Raw genomic sequence first — 18,151 nt, 5'->3', positions numbered from 1 at the left:
TCTGCTCCCCCCATGCACCCACTAAAGCTGTTCTGTAGATTTTTCCCAACTCTCCTGAGCAAATTAGCGGGCAAGGGGTGCCCAGAGACAGGAGAGGGAGGGGAAGTTCAGTTCTGCAAGTGGATATCTGTGCACCAACGGGATGACTTCATCTGATACAACCCTAAGTAGCACAATCTTGGTACAGGGGTGAGCTGTGAGCAGGAATAGGAGTGTTGCTTTTTACTGGGAATAAGCTAATTTTCTGCTGTGGTGGAAGGAGAGCCTTTCCCACTCATTTCAGAGGTCAAGGCTGTGCAAAAACAGGCTTGCGATAACACTCCCTGTGGGGGACAGCACACCTCTCTCTCCCCTTTTTGGACATAATCAGGCCAACCCAATAGACCAGAGTAATCAAGAGACTAGCCCTGGCTCTCTATAGCAACTCAAGTGTCAGTAATTTTGGAGGTATCTGGAAAAAGCATTGCTGTTGTGGACACAGAGTCACCCAAAGACCTGGGCAATGAAAGAACACGCTGCTGCTCTAGACTCTGATCGCATCTCTTTATTGGCACCCGCAACCAACGGCCTGGCCTGCTCACTACTCCTTCACACGTTGTTTGGGTTGTAACACAGCATGTTCAGCTTGATGTTCTCATCCCAGTGGCGGAGCAGCAGGAAGAGTTGACGTGCTGCCCCTTTGAGAGCGGCGACATCCACACCTTCTGGCAGCTGCTGTGCCCGCAGCCAGGAATCGGCCTTGGCTGCCAGCAACTCCCACTCCACAAAGAACCCGGCACAGCGGTGCTCCAGCCAGGCCAAAGCCACAGCTGTGGCCCAGCTCATGCTCTCCAGGTCCCCTTCCTCTGCATCTGGGCACATCTCCTGCAGGCTGATGCTCACTTCAGAGGCATCTGGCGAATGGTCGCAGGCGTCGGTCTCGGAGCCACGCCCGCTGTCTGCCTGTGCCCACACGGCAGCGCTCAGCACATCTGAGCAGGTGCTGTGTGAGTGTGGCGATCCTGGCTCCACCGCTCCCTCCTTGCTCGTTCCAACTACTTCACCGCCATCCGGGGAAGGCTGGTTTGCTGTTAGCCTTGGGCTGGCCTTGGCTATGAGTGCCCAAGGGGAGGTGCTGGAGGCAGGGCTGAGGCTGGCACGGTGGGAGGCATAGGGAGAGGCTCGGCGCAAGCGGTCCAGTGGGATCTGAACGACCTCCGAGAAACAATCGGTCAGCTGGAACATGCCGGGGGCCTGCTGCAGCCGCACCTGTTACAAGGGAGAAGTTGGGTGTGCATTTAAGCCAACCTTCTGAGTCCCTTAACAGTTCAGTGGGAAGTGCTTCTGTGCAAGTTCAAAGCTGTTTTGCAACTCCCTTTCATTTGAGAAGGCTTGTGCAGCAGAGATTTTTATGGGTTGTGCCAAGGCTAGGGAACCTTTAGCCCTCCAGATACTGCTGGACTACAACTCCCATCATCCCAGATCATACACACTGCTGGCTGAGGGCGATGGGAATTGTAGTTGGGAACGACATACTCTTCTGGTTCATTCAGAACAGTCTTATTTGTTCTATAATAGCAACGATTTTATCTGTTATATAATTGCATATTAAACTGTTGAAACCTGCCCTGGGGCCTTATAGTGAAGGGCAGAGAAGAAACCTTATAAATATAATTAAAAGTCCAGCAGAAATCACATAAGATGGGCAACCAATGTGGGATAAAACGATGCTGCAGTGATCTAGGCAGTGGAAATGGAGAGGGGAAGAGAGGCTTACCAGTGGGAGATAGTCCTGAATGGCACTGTCACAAGAGGAGAGTTCGCTTTCAGGGGTCAGACACTGGGGACGCAGTGCCAGGCCTTGACCCCGTCGTCGGCTGATGCTGAATCTGCAGAGACCAGAGTCACCCAGGTGAAATGTCATGTGATGTCACCAGTTTGTTCGATCAGGCTAGGGGCTCTTATAGTGCAGCCTTCTGTTTCTTACAGTGGCCAAGCAAAGCTGGATGGGCCAAGCAAAGCATGAAAACAACCCTGTTCCCCAGCATCTGGTATACTGCCTCCATTCATAGGGGTAGTTCTCAATGGCTCTTAACCTTGATAAGACTGGGTCCTGCATGCAGGCCAGCTTCCTCTAGCCCATGCCAGGTTAACTGTAGCAGAGTACAAAACTGTCCTTTTTGGTGGAGCCTTCCACCCTCCCGTGTGGGGCTCTATATATAATGGAGGTGCTCAAGCATGTTTATATTGGCAGGTACAGGGTGCGTTGGAGGGTGTGGTTTTCCTCTCTAGGAAGGATTATCTTTTGAAGCTTTAACAGGCTTCAAAATGTGTTGTAAAACCCCAAATGCTGGGTGGAAGACAATAACATTACTCATAGAAAATAGAGCTTCAGCATCTCTGTTGCTCCACAAAGATCTAGTAGTGGAAGCAACTGTGTCTTCTGTCCTGATCCTTCCCTGCTCTTTCCACCTTATCAAAGACCACAAAACGCTCTGGACTGGGTCTTTCTCAGTTACGTATTTTGTACAGCACCTAGTATGTAGATGGTGCTAATATTTTAGACGATAAGGCAGAGTTTCCAGAGCTAACTCAGCTGGGAACTTGTAGAGAATACCTACAGTGAATTCTCTGTTGATCCTAAAAAAGATGATAAACTCTTAAGGATTACAATTGGTGTTGCATGATATTGCGAACACTCTCAGAATGGTTGGTCAAAAGAACGACCTTCCTGCAAAATAGCCTGTTGCATCTCCCAGCCTTAGAAGACTCACCTGGAGCCCACAAAGTTCTCCATTGATTTCTGGGAGCCCACAGAGACAGGAGAGGGACTGGAATCGACACCTAGACCATAAAGGAAGCAACTGGTTAGGAGCTGCAAAATAGCAAACAGAGATGGAGACCAGTGGTGCCCATGGGGACGGGTGGGGGTGGAAGGTATGGTGACTGCGAGAATGTGGAGCCACGGCCAATGCCAGGCAAAGCCAGCCAATTCTAGGTTTGTCCAAATCCTCCTCTGAGTTTTATAAAGGCAACACTGACTCGAAGGAGGAAGTTGACAGCCAGTGCTCTAGACTGTAAGTCAGAAGTCAGGCAGGTGGGGACTGGTTGAGGGCAGGCTGAGGTTGGTGTGGCAGTGCCCCATTTGTTCTAATAGACCAGCCTTCACTGATTGAGACCACACAGCTTTACTTCCACAGGGCTGGCTATGGTAGCTGCAGCTTTATTGGCAGGGCTGCATCTTAATGCCATTTGCTTAGGGTCTCCCAGTTGATGCACAGCAAAGCTCTTTATTCTCTCCCTATAGCAAAAGCCAAATAAGTTACAGAAGGAAAGCAAAAGTACACGGAGCACAAAACCCCACTTTTAGTGCTGTAGAACTTGATTTTGCCAATGTGGTGCAGTGGTTAGAGAGTTCGACTAGGACTTGGGAGATCAGGATTCAAGTCCTCAGCCATGAAGCTCGTGGAGTGACCTTGGGCCAGTCACTATCTCTCAGCCTAACCTATCCCACAGGATTGCTGTAAGGATGAAATGGGGAATGGAAACACTCTGTGTGCTGCCTAGAGCTCCTAGAAGGGAAGGTGGGAGAGAAATGATATAAATAAATAGGGGTAGAGTTTGTGGGCTCTTGCAGATGATGTGGGCTCTTGCGTTCATCCTTTCTCTCCTGCAGATTAAATTATATCTGGTCTTCTGATTTCTGAGCAGAGCAGTTATATGACAAGGAGTACTTGTCTTGCATTTGTCCTGATTTGCTTGTGAAGCATTTATATATCTTCCTGTTAGGCATTAGTTCATCCCACACTTTTCAATGCATTTCTCCACTTTCCAAACTGCATAAAAACTTGCTTTTTAAAAAGTGGATTTGTTGCACTAGGGTGATAGAGCCCTTTAAACCACTTTAATTGCACAAACCTAAGTTTGTGGTGTGTGCTTGATAGATTTAGGCACCCTAAATCTATTAAAGCACATGGTTTAATGCAGCCTCTCCAGATCCAGAGAGCCAGTGTGGTGTAGTGGTTAAGAGCGGTAGTCTCGTAATCTGGGGAACCGGGTTCGCGTCTCCGCTCCTCCACATGCAGCTGCTGGGTGACCTTGGGCCAGTCACACTTCTCTGAAGTCTCTCAGCCCCACTCACCTCACAGAGTGTTTGTTGTGGGGGAGGAAGGGAAAGGAGATTGTTAGCCGCTTTGAGACTCCTGAAGGGGAGTGAAAGGCGGGATATCAAATCCAAACTCTTCTTCTTCTTCTTCTTCCTTCACACCCTCCAAACTCTGCTGTAAGACTTACCATCATGACAGGTCTGCTTTTCTTGGTTGACAGAAGTGACACTAACAGGAAAAGAAGGAATCTCTTCTCGTTCTAGGAAGTAAAGAAAATTCCTGACATCAGACTAACAACTGATACAACCTGCAGAGAACTGGAGGGAAGTCGGGGGCATTCAATCTATTATTTTGTTAGCTGGCTATTTTATCCATTTATATACTGCTTCATTGTAATAAATCCTCTAAGTGGTTTACAAGAAACAACAACAGTACAGTGGTACCTTGCAAGACGAATGCCTTGCAAGACGGAAAACTCGCAAGACGAAAGGGTTTTTGGTTTTTTGAGTTGCTTCGCAAGACGATTTTCCCTATGGGCTTGCTTCGCAAGACAAAAACGTCTTGCAAGTTTGTTTCCTTTTTCTTAAAACCGTTAATACAGTTGCGACTTGACTTCGAGGAGCAACTCATAGCACGCGGTGTGGTAGCCTTTTTTGAGGTTTTTGAAGACTTTGGTGATTTTTGGAGCTTTTCCAAAACTTTTCTGACACCGTGCTTCGCAAGTCGAAAAAACTCGCTGAACGAATTAATTTCATCTTGCGAGGCACCATTGTATCTAACTAGTTAATGGCAGCTGTACAAGATCAAAGCAGACTCCCACAGAATATAAGGACAGAAAGAAACTGCTGTGAATCAGAAGCTGAAATTGGGTTGCTCAAAGCTCATGCTGATCCAAAAGAGCAGGGGTGGGGAACTTCCAGCTTAACAAGGCCTGCCAGACCTCTCCATGTGGTCCAAGAGAATATTTTGGCTAAACCATGCCCACCGGTGCGGAACTTTGCAAGTCCTGGGAATCAGCCACAAAAGCAGGTTACCTGATGTCACTGGTGCCATTATACCTAAGAGGAAGACTTCTGGTCTTTTGTTAAACATTATCTTGAACAATTTTTTAAATTCATTATATATGAGGTCCCAAAAGTTTTTTATTTTCTTGCAACTCCACCACTTGTCAAACTTGGCCCACAGCGGGTAGCGGAGGCCCACCAGCCATATTCCATTTCCCACCCCTGCAAAAGAGAATTCTGTGATCAGTCAATAGTGGCAGGTTGGGACTGATACTGCTATATCAAGAAGTGTGTTAAAAGGACCTGCTCACAGGAAGACAGGAGGCTGCATTAAACTGAGTCAGATTGTTCCTCCACCTAACTCAGTACCATCTAGACCCGGGGTTCCCAAACTTGGGTCTCCAGCTGTTGTTGGACCACAACTCCCATCATCCCTAGTTGGCAGGACCCAGCGGCCAGGGATGTTGAGAGTGGCAGTGGATCTCCAGGGTTTCAGGCAGGGGAATCTTCCAGGGCCCTAACTAGAGATGTCAGGACTGAACCTGGGACCTTCTTCATACAAACCAGAGGGGCCACCACTGAGCTATGGCACTTCCCCAGCTATGATGCCTCCAAATGATCAGGCACTGCTCATGATTTATCTTCAAAAAGGAGCGACATGCTATGTTGGATTGCTGCAGAGAAGGGAGATGTCAAAGGGCTGACCCTACCCTACAGAGCACATTTCTAACAGGGAGGCTGTGCAGCTCTCACTAATCTTTCATGACAAAATCATCCAAGTGCTCTCATCATTAGCAGGTCAGTTTCCCAATGTTCAAACTGCTATCTGCTGTTGCTGGGAAGCAGAGCTATTTTTGCTTTTCTTTTTAAAGGCATATTCACCTCTCCTGCATCACATATAGCTTGGGTTCATCAAGCATTTTTTTCCCTATGGTGATGCAAATTACACTGGTTCCACTGCTACAACTGATTACTCACTTGGTGTTTCAAGCCTTCTAAAAAGACCTAGGCCCCAAATACTGGAAAGGCCTCCTCCTTCCCTAAAGACCCTCTCAACTCTTAAGGATGGCAGCAGGGGGCCTCTTGGAATAATAATAATAATAATAATAATAATAATAATAATAATAATAATAATAATATATTGTTATTATTTATACCCTGCCCATCTGGGCGGCTTCCAACAAAACACTAAAATACAATAATCTATTAAACATTAAAAACTTCCCTAAACAGGGCTGCCTTCAGATGTCTTCTAAAAGTCAGATAGTTGTTTTTCTCTTTGACATCTGGTGGGAGGGCATTCCACAGGGCAGGTGCCACTACCGAGAAGGCCCTCTGCCTGGTTTCCTGTAAACTGGCTTCTTGCAGTGAGGGAACCACCAGAAGACCCTCGGCGCTGGACCTCAGTGTCCGGGCAGAACGATGGAGGTGGAGACACTCCTTCAGGTATACTGGACCGAGGCTTCTCCACTGTCAGAAATTGGGGGATGGAGATGGCCACCCAGGAGATGGCATTCTCTGTGGCCACCTCTAAATCATGGAACTCCCTCCCCAAGGAGGCGTGTTGGTACCTTCGCTAAAAAAGTTTTTGCCGAATGCTGAAGACGTACCTCTTTACCCTGGGCCTTTGACACCGGAGAAGTATAGCGTTATGAGTTTGGGGTGTTAAGTGGTATGTCAGACCCCACTAACCCCTGGATCCAGCAAGTGTTAAAATCTAATCAAGTCTTCTAATTCCTGAAATAGCCAGGTTAGCCTCCTGGTGAGGCGTAAGGAGAACAAAGGAGGGGCCTCTGTGGGAGATGGCAAATGGGTGCAGCCTTTCCCTCAACTTGTGGATAGTTAGAAAGACAGAGCCGAAATTTAGAGTTGAAATAGTTGCAGTGATATGGGCAGATGTAAAGCAGCAAGCTGGGAGAAGACCGAGAAGCAGAGCAATGTTGAATGTCTGTTTGAATCCAGGGCTGTGGCTGTGGGAGAAAAAAGACCCTTTTGGGGTGCTAATGCTATGAACTCCTCCATCGTAGGCTCAGGTTGTATATATGTGCAAATAAACCACATATCCTAAAGACACCACAGTATTTGCTGTGCTTCATTCCCAAAGGAAACACAAACCCTGGGTAAGCACCTGGAACCCCTGAAATCTTGCACTGCTCGGAGACTGGAGTGCAAAATATTTTTGGGCCCTATTCTCTTGGTTTAATTAGTTTTAAACTGATTTTAAAGTTGTATCTTTAAATTGCTATAACCTGACCCAGGATCTTGTGGTGGAGGGAGGGTAAGAAATTGAATAATAGTACTACTACTACTAATAGCACTAAATTCCTCGATTTGTATTTGTTTCTCTGCTTCTTCTCCATCTACTGCCTCCCGGGGGTCCTTGTGTCGTGTAGATAAAGGGCTCCTTAGACAGGTGAAGTGACACTAGTACCTGCAGAAACAGGAGCATCATCCAGGTCCTCGGAGTCCTGCCTCCGCCCCAGACCTGCTGAGCAACTGTGTTGACGTCGGCTGCCAGAATAGGATCCTTGCTGGTGGCTGAAGAGGCCCACTGGAAGAAAGCATATTTCATTGGGGTGTTTAGAGATAGTTGTGGGGCCAGCACTGTGTATATTCAGTTGCAGAACCATCTCTTTTTCTCTGCATGGATTTTATTGAGCTAATAATAAATACAGCCTACATTCTGCAGACAGGTATATTCCTGGCTGCCACTGGAAAATATCCCCTCACTCAGCAGCTAGTTCAAGTTGATGCAGTCATCTGCAGCAGGAAAACATGCCACCCTAGATACCTGATGAAACCTGGAATGTACCAAAATTGTATGGTGGAAATGTCTGTAAATATTTGGGCTGCTTTCAGAAGTTTGCTAACAAAAGATGCTGGTGAAAGCAGCCAGTTTTGTTCTGCAATCCTGCAGTGGAATCTAATTGCTGCTCACCATCATTCCTTCTCAATCCTGATATGTTTAAACAGGCAGGTTAGAGGCTGTAAGCAGCTGGACTCCTGTCTCTTCCAAGGGAAAACAAATGAAGACAGGCTGCTCCAGATTTTGAGCACTTCAGGAAGGAACAGTGGAAGAACATGATTGTGCAATCTGTTGGACAACTGAATTTTTTAAAAAAGTTTCTAGCTCTCATGATAGAATTTTTTCTCAAAACTAGATCCCTGGTGAATCCTGGGGATTCAAATTCTGACCTAAGAAGCAGAGCTCTGCACATGCACTCCAAGCAGCCCTACCTGTGCTTCGAACCTCAAGGGCAGAGGGCAAGATCTCCTGGGTGGAAGCATCTACAGGCACCACAGAGGTATATATTGAAGGTGTGTTGCAAGCTTTGCTGGACTGGACAGCCTTAATGCGGAATCTTCGTGAGAAACCTTTGGAGGGGCAGAATCACAGGGCTGGTTACAGCGAAGAGGGAAGTGGGATTTGGGATACAGGATAGGCAAAGTTATGTATGCTTGTCTTTAAGCAAGTCCATATTCTTTGTGGCTTCAGAAATGAGCTTTGCAACAAGACCCAAGCCCATATTTAATAACCCGATTCATACTCATCATCTGTTTAAGTAGTCAAATTTGAGGCAGAATGGGTGAGTGAAGGGAAGGGCAGGCTTACCATGTTCAATCTCAGCTTCCCTTTGAGACACATTCTCATTATCCCGGATGACGGAGCCAGCAGTCAAGTGGTGAAGCAGTTTGTCCCAGCCCTTACTCTGCTGCTGCCACTGAGAAGGCTCCTCCTTGGCCTGGCTGTCTTTGGCAAGAAGCAGGGAATCCAGGGCAGCTGTCACTTCCCAAGAGACCGGTTTCCCCGCACTGAGTCCATGGATCACAACTTGGCACCGGAGAGGCGGCCAGGCGCTGCTGTCACACTCTCCTCGCTCAGTTGCTGGTGATGGGCTGAAAAGGTATGGGGGTTCCAATAGCGTGTCCCAGTCTAGGTGGGCTGGTGACAGTAGGTTGCCTAGGAGAGAGCAAGGCATGGGAATGCACACACGAGGCTCATCAGGTTTTGCAACAGGATAGAGTCTCCCGCAGACAGACATCTCTGGAAGCTCACAAGCACCCAGTTAGGAGTGTACACATCCCCAAGTTTGGCACTCAGAGACTTTCACTTGCCCTGCTGCTTTCCCCCTGGGAAACCCAATCTTCACTGATGAATTGGAGCAAATGATGCCAATCAGGTTTTCTCCAGATTGACGTTTGCTCTGATTTGGCACTGAAGTTTGGGTTTCTGGGGGAAAGTGATGGGGCAAAGGGAAAACTGCTCAGACCACCTCAATCCCTCAGAAAGGGAAAACCACCTCAATCCCTGTTTTCTAGGCATGGGACAAGTGTGGAAGAGCCTTTAGATTCCACAATAGCTGGTATGACAGGAACCTTTGCAAGTGAAGGATCCAAGAGTGCCTTCAACGGTTATTTACAGCAGGGATGGGGCCCTTCAGATGTTGCTGGACACCAACTCCCATCAGCCCCAACCAGCATAGCCAAAGGCCGGGGTGATGGGAGTTAAGAGTCCAAGAGCATTCAAAGGGTTGCGGGGTCCCCATCCATGGATTATAGCAAAGCAGTTGCTTGCAGACTGAGCATGAGGCATTTGCAACCATATGGGACTCTGCTTCAATGATGGGAAGGTTTTAGTAGCTAATCTCTGGTCCCAAAGTCAGCAGGAAAGGTGCATTTTCCCCTGCCAACAGAAATGGCACCTGAGCCTGCCAGGACTAGTCTGGCACCTACTGGCTCCAAATCCTGCAAAGTACTCTCCCCAGACTTGGAAGGCTTACAATCTGACCATAATCCCCTTCCTGATAGACGAGGCCTGCGGTCTTCGCTCTTCTGGACAGCCATCTGCACTCTTCACAATGCTGGCCAGCTCTGTTCCTGGTCACAAAAACCTTGACATTCAGCTTGTTCTGAGACAGGCTTTGGGCTTGCCCTGGCCCAGGTAACTCCCCAGTCAAAGGTGGGTATGGAGGGAAAAATCACCACAAAAACAAACAAACCGCTCTACAGATGGACGAGACCTTCTTCTAAGTCCTGCCAAGTCTTGGAGCAGGGAGGGGATGATACAGATATATCAAGACGGGTTTCAGGCAGAGGACATCCCCAGCTCTACCTGGTGATGTTATGGGATTGAACCTGGGACCTTCTGTCACTGAACTACAGTGCAGAACTGGAGTGGGGGATAAACTAACAGGGATGTTAGTAATTTGCATAAGACCTAAGTGGGAAGAATAACCAACACCAAGATGCCACCCCCTGCAGATGGAGGAGGACCCTCAATAGCTGGCCCACATGCAAGTCTCAGCGACTCTTGCTTTCTCTCGTCTTGCGTGGGGCTTCTTGCCCCCTCTGCTCTCCCAACAGGAGACTTCCACGTTCTTCCCCACCACTCACTGGAATCAGCAATGCTTCTGCGCATCTTCTGCAACTCTGGACCAATCTCATCCAGTTTCCCTTCCAGGGAACGGTTCCGCTTCTGGGACACCTTTTCTAGGGCTCGGCGCAGCCGATGGGCATCCAGCTCACCATGTGGGGAGGAGAAGCTACGTCCAGACAGAGCAGCTCGGGCCAAGGCCTTCTTCCTTCGCACCAGCTCCTCGGAGCTCAGGGCCACAGACACCTTAAGAGAAAGGGAGGGCGAGAAGGTCAATGCTGGGAAAACTCTAAGGAAGCATGTCAAAGATCATTGTAAGAAAGCAAATGCCCTTCCCTTGTGCAGATCTAATGCCGGGCCTACTGCATCTCTACACCTGAGGAATAGTCTTCCATTCTCTCCCTCTCACACGCATAGCTCTTCCAAACAACCAGTTTATGGAACATTCATCCTCATTTTCTTGTACACATACAACAGTCCCACCATAGGCGGTTCGAATCCCTGCGACAGGGTGAGCTCCTGTTTCTCAGCCCCTGAGTAGGCCCGACACTTGCAGGGCAGTTTGAAAACATGGGCTATTGAATAAGCATTCATTCTGATTTGTCTGCAGGCAGGTGAGACAACATTGCACCAAGGAAGTGTTACTCCAGCCTTTCAATTTCATGTTGCCATTACTTTCCTTATCACAAAAAGTCTGTGTGCGTTTTTGGCGGGGGGAGGGGGGAGTGGGTTTGTTGAACAAGAGCTCCCAATCAATTATAATTGCACGACTGGAATGTGCCAATATATGGTTGAATCCCACCTGAAAATAGCAACAGTCCGGAAGGACCCATAATTATGAAGGACTTCAAATTACACCAAAGGATACTCAGAAAGGCTGAGACCTTGGTTCTGGAGTTTTATCGCGGGAGGCCTAAGTTGTCCAGTGCAGATTCGACACTTACATTACAAAGCCAACTGAATTTACGTAAGAACATAAGAAGAACCTGCTGGATGAGGCCAAAGGCCCATCGAGTCCAGCATTCTGTTCTTGCAGTGGCCAACCAGATGCCCCTAGGAATTCCACAAGCAGAAGCGCACTCTCCCCTTCCTGTGGTTTCCAGCAACTGGTATTCAGAAGAATGGCTTCCTCTGAGTGTGTCAAAAAGACTCATGTCTGAAAATATTTGTGAATTTGTTTTGTGTTAAAAGGCTGCAGAATAGCCTTTAAACTAACCCCTGGGAGAAAGGACCTGGGAGGGTGTCTGGGTCAGGACGACTCATTGTTTCAATTGACTGGGAGCCTTTCTAAAGAGGTGGCAAAAATGCTATAAATAAGCTAATAGAGGATGAGGGTGAAAATGTTTCTGACCATCCAGCTGGGAATACCTCCACCTAAAAATAGGAAGAATGGGAAATCTCCCTTTACATTTCCGATAGAAGATTTGATCCTAGAAAAAAAGACCCAAAGTAGGAAAAAGCAGCAGGCATCTTTCAAAGTGTGCTGGGTGCCATGGAGTGGTGGGGACCTGAAATGCCTCACCTTAGGAGGAGCAGCGCCAGATGGAGCTTGGGAGACGGGGGCAGACTTGGTGGAGGAATTGCACAGGGAGACACTCTTCTGGCCTTGCTGTGAGCTGCCTTCGAGAGCCTGGGCTAAGGACCCTCCCTCTGGAGGGACATCTCTGGAGCCCGTGGACTCGCTGCTGGTGGAACTGTGGGAGAGCAAGCCGTGGCTGTGGTCGGTGCTGACTGAGCAGTGAGTGAGCACATACTGTTCCTTGATGTAGGAGGGCTGGTAAATCCGCTTCCAGATGTCTCCTCCGGACACAGGATCCCCACCTGCCAGGGAGAAGAACGCAGAGGCACTGGCATGGAGAGCTCCATAATATACCGAGGCACAATTATTATTGTTGCTGATTACATTTGCATACTGCTCCTCATTCGCAGATCGCAGGGTGGTTCACACCATAAAATCACAATATAAAAACCATAAAATACATAGTAAAAATAAGAACAAACCAATAACTCCCCTCTCTAACAACACATTTAAATGGGCATCGAATGTCAATTGGCTAAAGGCCTGGTTGAAAAGGGAAATTTTAGCCTGGCATCCACGGGAGATGTCAAAGAGTGAACCTGGGACCTCCTACATGCAAAGCAGTGCTGTGGCAAAGAGCTCTGGCCTCTCATCACTCCTCAACTGACCTCCACCATCCATCAGTCATGGCTGATAGGGTGGAAGAGAGCGAGCCCAACAGTAGGCAGAGACACAGCCGGGATAGGTGGAGCCAACTCTATTTTATTTCTACTTTCCCACCACTGTCTTCGCAGCTGAGTTCTACGAGGCTCAAACTGAGACTAAGGTGGAGGAAGCAGACTCCCAGGGCCACCCTCTGGACTGGTTATGTGTAAAAAAAAGTCAGTGGGCTTGGAGGAATCAAGACGCAGGTCACACCCACAGCACACATTTAAAGCACCTACAAGTACATGGCTTCCATCACAGAATTCTGGGGATGTAGTTTAGCCTCACAGAGCTATAGGTCTCAGCACCCTTAACAAACTACAGTTCCCAGGATTCTTTGCAGGAAGCCATGTGCTTTAAATGTACAGTGTAGATGTGACCTCAGGTTGTTTGGGCTGAAGTGAAGAGTGCCCTATTCCCCCCTGTGGACCAGACTGCAGAGAATGGGAGGAGCGGATCACTGCTTAGTGGGTCTGGAGCAAAGATTGTTGCTCCATTCCCAGACAGTCCTAGAGGAAAGAACTGAAAACAAATGCCATCCCACAAAGTTCTACTTGCTTTTCATAGACTCCTCAGTGCCCCCAGCAGAAAACTCCAGAGATATCTCACGGGAAATTTCATGAAGGGCTCGGCAAATTTCTTGACTCTCCCCGGCTGGGTGTGGATGGGCTCCTTCCAAACCAGTTGCCTCCTCCTGGGACTGGAACACTGAACCTGCAGAGCCCCTAGATAGACTCCGGCACAACGGCTCTCTGCCCTGGGGAAATAAGGCAGCCAAACTTTAAGGAAAGCAGATGATTGCAGGCATATTTTAAACGGCTCTGTTCTGAGGGGGACGAAGGAAACAATCAGCAAAAAGGCACCTTCTCCTCCAGCCAAGGCTTTCTGCAAGTGGCTACTGGAGCCAGGCACAATATAAACGCAGGTCCTGTTTCCCACAGCAGGGGGAGCCACACTTTTTAGGACAGGGCTGGGGAATGGTTTTCAGCCTGAGAGCCATATTCCCTCGGTGTTAATACATCACAGCCAGGCAAAAATGCTCTCAAGAGGGTATGCAGCAGGGCCTGGGGAGAGTCCCAAGTGCCAGAAAAAAGGCCTGCCAGGCCACATTCCGCCCCCAAGCCCAAGTTTTAAGGGAATGGGTGCTCAACTGTTGCCTTCTTGTCCCGGAAACTGGCAATGTGGTAAAGAGTGCAGTAGCTGATGAGCCGGTCTCCTGGATACAGAGCTGCGATCTCATTGGGCGACAGCAGGGCCTCCATGGTGTCTGGCACATACCAGTCTATCGTGATGTCACTCACAGCCGGTTCAATTGCTTTTTTCAAAGACTTTATCAGCTGGAGAAAAAACCAGAGATATTCAGCGGCACTCGCATCTCTAACAGCTTGTCGCCATATTCAAAGGACGGATGAGAAATTTGATCAAGTTTGTATTTAAAGGCCAATCTATCAAATTTGTACTTTCCAGAACAATACACAAACTGAAACAGCCATCCTTTGACATGTGCACTTATCTGAACTTTGCAATGCAGTTCTTCCACCAACCAGTATTTACCAAACTGCAAATGTTAGGAGAAAGTGTGCATAAAAAGATATTGGTGAATATAACATACAAAAATGTATTGTATGAGGGGAAATTACTTGCAGAAATAAGTGCAGGAGTCAAGACGCACACAAAAAAGGTGTTTATCAGGAGAAATTCACACAAAACAGGGATGAATTTTCAAGAGGGTTTTTAAAAAATAAATAAATAAAAAGTCTGGAAATTTCTGCAGAAATGTGAAGATTCGAAAAACAAGGAAGTGAAAGAACAGAAAGTGACAGACCTTTCAGGAGGCAATATCCTGAAAGATGGCTTGGCTGCCAACACTGTCTTTGCATGGATTCTTGAACAGCAGGATAATACTACACTGCTGTCTGGATCCTTCATAGCTGACACATGCCTGTGTTAAATTGTGATTGTACTAGTGTGGACATGGCACATAACTATTGAGCACAGGTGACCACCAAAGTCAAAAATACCAACAATGAAGCAGGACAGCACATACCTTGGGCTGCAGCCTTTCACTAGGGCTTAGGAATTCAGCCCGACCTCTGCTCACCTTTGCCAGTCCGCGCAGGAGCCTACGGCAGGCACCAGAGCCCAGGCCAAAGGTAAAACACCTGTGGGAAAGAAGTCCTTGAACCTCAGACCACGCAGCCTGCTTCATTCTGTTCCATACTCTATTAGGATGTGCACTGCCAAGCCATGGCGCAGCGCTCTGAGCTCAGCAGACTGCACCGAAGTCTTCATCTCTTTCATACTTTCTTAAAGCACTTTACTTCCCATAAAGTATCGTGGGAATTGCAGTTTGTTATGGATTCTGGAAACTGTAGCTCTTAGTAGTAAACTACAGTTCCCATGATTCTTTGGGGGAAAGCCATGTGCTTTAAATATATGGTGTGTGTGCAGCCTGTGTAAGAGGTTTGGCAGCTAGAGAGCCAAGGCCGAGAGGCAGAGGCTTGCTTAGGGTCACCCAGACAATTAATGGCTGGGGAGCAATTTGAACACACAAATCCAGTTATGACTACAAGTGTAAATACATCTGCAACATTCTAACATCAGTGGGGGTGGCCTGGAAGTGCCCTCTACTGCATTCAGCACAAACACACCTTTCTTCTGTACCAGATTGAGTCTGGCAAATGATTCTGCAAGTTTACAGTGCAAATTCAGTGTGAGATAGGGAAACATTGGCTGTAGAGGGTGCTTATTGGCTAGTTCTCATAATAGATGGCTGACCAGGGCTGGTTATAGGGAGCAGATGGCTCCCTTAGTAGAACATCTCCACTAGCTACCCGTCTGTTTCTGGGCACAATTCAAAGTGCTGGTTATGACATATACGAAGGAACTTTTTTATAGTCAAACCTAACTATGCATATCTACGCTGGTTAGCAAACAATCCTAGTTTGTGGAATGCCCCCTACAATGATAGATTCGAACTAACTCTACTGTACACACATTTTAAAGAGCTTTTAGGGGCAGAAGCTCTAGGTCCTCAATAGCTGCATGGCAGGCAGAAATCAACAGGTGAAACCATAATGGGGGAGCAATCGGCTAGCGTGCATAGAAGTTAACAGCATGAGCTGGAAAGGATAGGAATACTGATCAATGTTATAGTGTTGCTGCAAAGATTACTGAGATAATGTATGTGAAGTTCTTTGAACGCTTGAAAGTGCTATTTAAATGCTAAGCATTATTGATTATTGCAAATCATGAGGCTATTAGTAGCACAGAGCTTCTGTGCATAATAAAGACCGGCCCAGATCCAGCTCTCTTTATTTAATGGATGATACTGCCTCTCCACTTTTCAACATACAGCAGAGTACTCTATCCAGGTCTGTAGAGAGGACCTCTTGCACACCAAGGTAGAATTGGAGATCTATGAAAGGCCAGTTCACCCCACTCCATACCTGACACTGCTCGCGTGTCTCCTGACCAGCTCAATGACCTTGCCTGTGTTTCCAACACTGGCATCCGTAAATATAAAGAGCTGCCGAGGATACCCGCGGTGAAGAGGGAGCCCCAAGATCCAAGTCAGAGCAGCCAGGAGGTTGGCTCCACCCATGTCAGACCGCAGCTTCTGAATGTATTCACAGGCCAGCCTGAGGGTTTCCTGTACACGGGAGAGATGAGTGGATTATGGAGACAGCAAACAGACTGAGCCAGACTTCTTGCCATAAAGCAAGCTCTCCACCACCACAGAACATTATCACTTCTGCCTCTGTGGCTCACAATTCTGCATTCCAGAAAGTGAGATCCTGTGGCCTGAACATGTTGTGGAAATAGTGTGCCAATCAACTCCTGCTACTTACATGCATGAAGGCACAGTACTGATGACAACTAGAAGTCCTTGCTTACTTGCTGCCTGTCTTCTGACATTTTGTCAGGCATTTTCTACACATACGCAAGTTTCTCTCCATATGCAAATTCTTCTCCATAGCCATAAACCTATTTTAAAAACTAGCCAAATCTCCCAGGAAAACGAAGACAAATTTTGCTTTTGTGAACCCTGTTGATCTCTCTGCACCCTGCACTCCAAACATAAAACCAATGGCATTTTCAGTTGCCATGAATCCAGAATGCCCTTCCCAGGGAAACTTGAATGGCACCCCGTCTGATATCTTTGGGCACCAGGCTTTTTATTTGCTTAAGCCTTTCAGCACGTCAGCTACCTAGTTTCAATCTGTGTACTTTTATTGCTTCTGTTGATTTTTACTGTTTCATTGCCCTGCTGAATTATTTTATATAATTATGAACGTTATCATTTTATTAATTTGTTAACTGTTCTGAGAATAGGCATCTGAAAAATACTGTGTGTTTTATTCAAGAAATAATCCACTGATCTCATTTGTCCCTTTCTAAGCCATGCTCCTGGACATACCAAGGAGGAATCTGGGAACTTTTTTGGATAAAGCTTGTACTCTAACATTGAGTTACAGCCCTCCCTCATCTTCTTGCCTTCCTGTTTGTGAGTCAGACCGACACACAATTCTGGGAGTCATAAGTACAGCGATATTAATTCTGCAGTTTCACAATCATGCTTAACAAGCTGGCATTTGAAATTGGGGGTAGGCAGAATTCAGCTTCCTGAAAAGATGTGGCCCCTTAACTAAATTTAACGTGGCATAAGGTTTTGTGGACTTCGGCATCTGCTTTAAAAAGAAAAAAGCCTCTAGCATTTATGGTTGGGAAGACAAATCTGAAAATATGTTTGATATGACTGGTATCATCTCATAAGTGGAGGGGTGAGAGGCAAGGGAGGATTTCAAGTGAATATGGGACAGATCCGCAGAACCTGCACAGCTCCTGGACTCTGGCCAACCCAGAATAAACTGGACATAAAAAGCCAGCATAGCAAGTCTAAATGCTTTGCATAACATACACAGATCACTGAACTCAACTTCTCTTGGCACAGAATTTGGGTCACCTGAGCACAGCAGTTTTATCACAAGGACTGAAGATGACGCAACATGTTCCTCCAAGCACAGAATCAACCCAGCAACCTTCATCTTAAGTAATGGCACACAGGTCAAAGGTCTTCAGTCCGCTAAAGGTTGCATCTCTTCCAACAAAATTTAATATTCTGGATTTAAGGTGATTCAGATGGAGGTCCTGTATTGCAAAAAGGCTGCTCAGGTCTGATTTTGGTCTGTTTTGGACACATTCCCTCTTTTCAGTCATGAATGCTCATTGCTATTCTGCAATGCCATCCACAGCAGTGGGTGGAGCTTGGTGGAATTTTTTGGAGATGGTTTTATTTGTTTGTTCATCTATTCAATCATTCCTCCCTTCTTCTACTACCTTCTTATGTTCTAGAAATGCATATAGGTGCTTCTGTACTTGGGCATACACACCTTTTGTTATTCTTGGGGGGGGGGATCCCAGGAAGCGAGCAAGACTGTAGAAACAATGGATTAAGGATTGT

At 47.1% G+C, this 18,151-nt stretch overlaps 1 protein-coding gene across 3 annotated transcripts in view; it reads right to left on the bottom strand.

Moving 5' to 3' along the window:
- Positions 1 to 529: 529 nt before the first annotated feature.
- VWA5B2 (von Willebrand factor A domain containing 5B2) overlaps positions 530 to 18,151 on the bottom strand; it is a 38,218-nt gene continuing 20,596 nt past the window's right edge. For all 3 annotated transcript variants that reach the window (XM_028731718.2, XM_028731719.2, XM_028731721.2), the window contains 13 exons: positions 16,137 to 16,339; positions 14,735 to 14,849; positions 13,839 to 14,024; positions 13,246 to 13,444; positions 11,986 to 12,284; positions 10,484 to 10,709; positions 8,703 to 9,050; positions 8,327 to 8,464; positions 7,521 to 7,640; positions 4,273 to 4,344; positions 2,754 to 2,823; positions 1,757 to 1,868; positions 530 to 1,248 (listed from right to left, as the gene is read on the bottom strand). In XM_028731718.2, the coding sequence (XP_028587551.2) occupies positions 589 to 1,248; positions 1,757 to 1,868; positions 2,754 to 2,823; positions 4,273 to 4,344; positions 7,521 to 7,640; positions 8,327 to 8,464; positions 8,703 to 9,050; positions 10,484 to 10,709; positions 11,986 to 12,284; positions 13,246 to 13,444; positions 13,839 to 14,024; positions 14,735 to 14,849; positions 16,137 to 16,339 (2,748 nt within the window). In that variant the 3' untranslated portion in view covers positions 530 to 588. The remainder of the gene's footprint in view (positions 1,249 to 1,756; positions 1,869 to 2,753; positions 2,824 to 4,272; positions 4,345 to 7,520; positions 7,641 to 8,326; positions 8,465 to 8,702; positions 9,051 to 10,483; positions 10,710 to 11,985; positions 12,285 to 13,245; positions 13,445 to 13,838; positions 14,025 to 14,734; positions 14,850 to 16,136; positions 16,340 to 18,151) is intronic.

Source organism: Podarcis muralis, chromosome 6, assembly GCF_964188315.1.
Source record: "Podarcis muralis chromosome 6, rPodMur119.hap1.1, whole genome shotgun sequence".
NCBI classification, from domain to species: Eukaryota; Metazoa; Chordata; class Lepidosauria; order Squamata; family Lacertidae; genus Podarcis; species Podarcis muralis.
The sequence above is the reverse complement of the archived record's forward strand: the minus strand, read 5'-3'. Positions and strand labels throughout refer to the sequence as shown.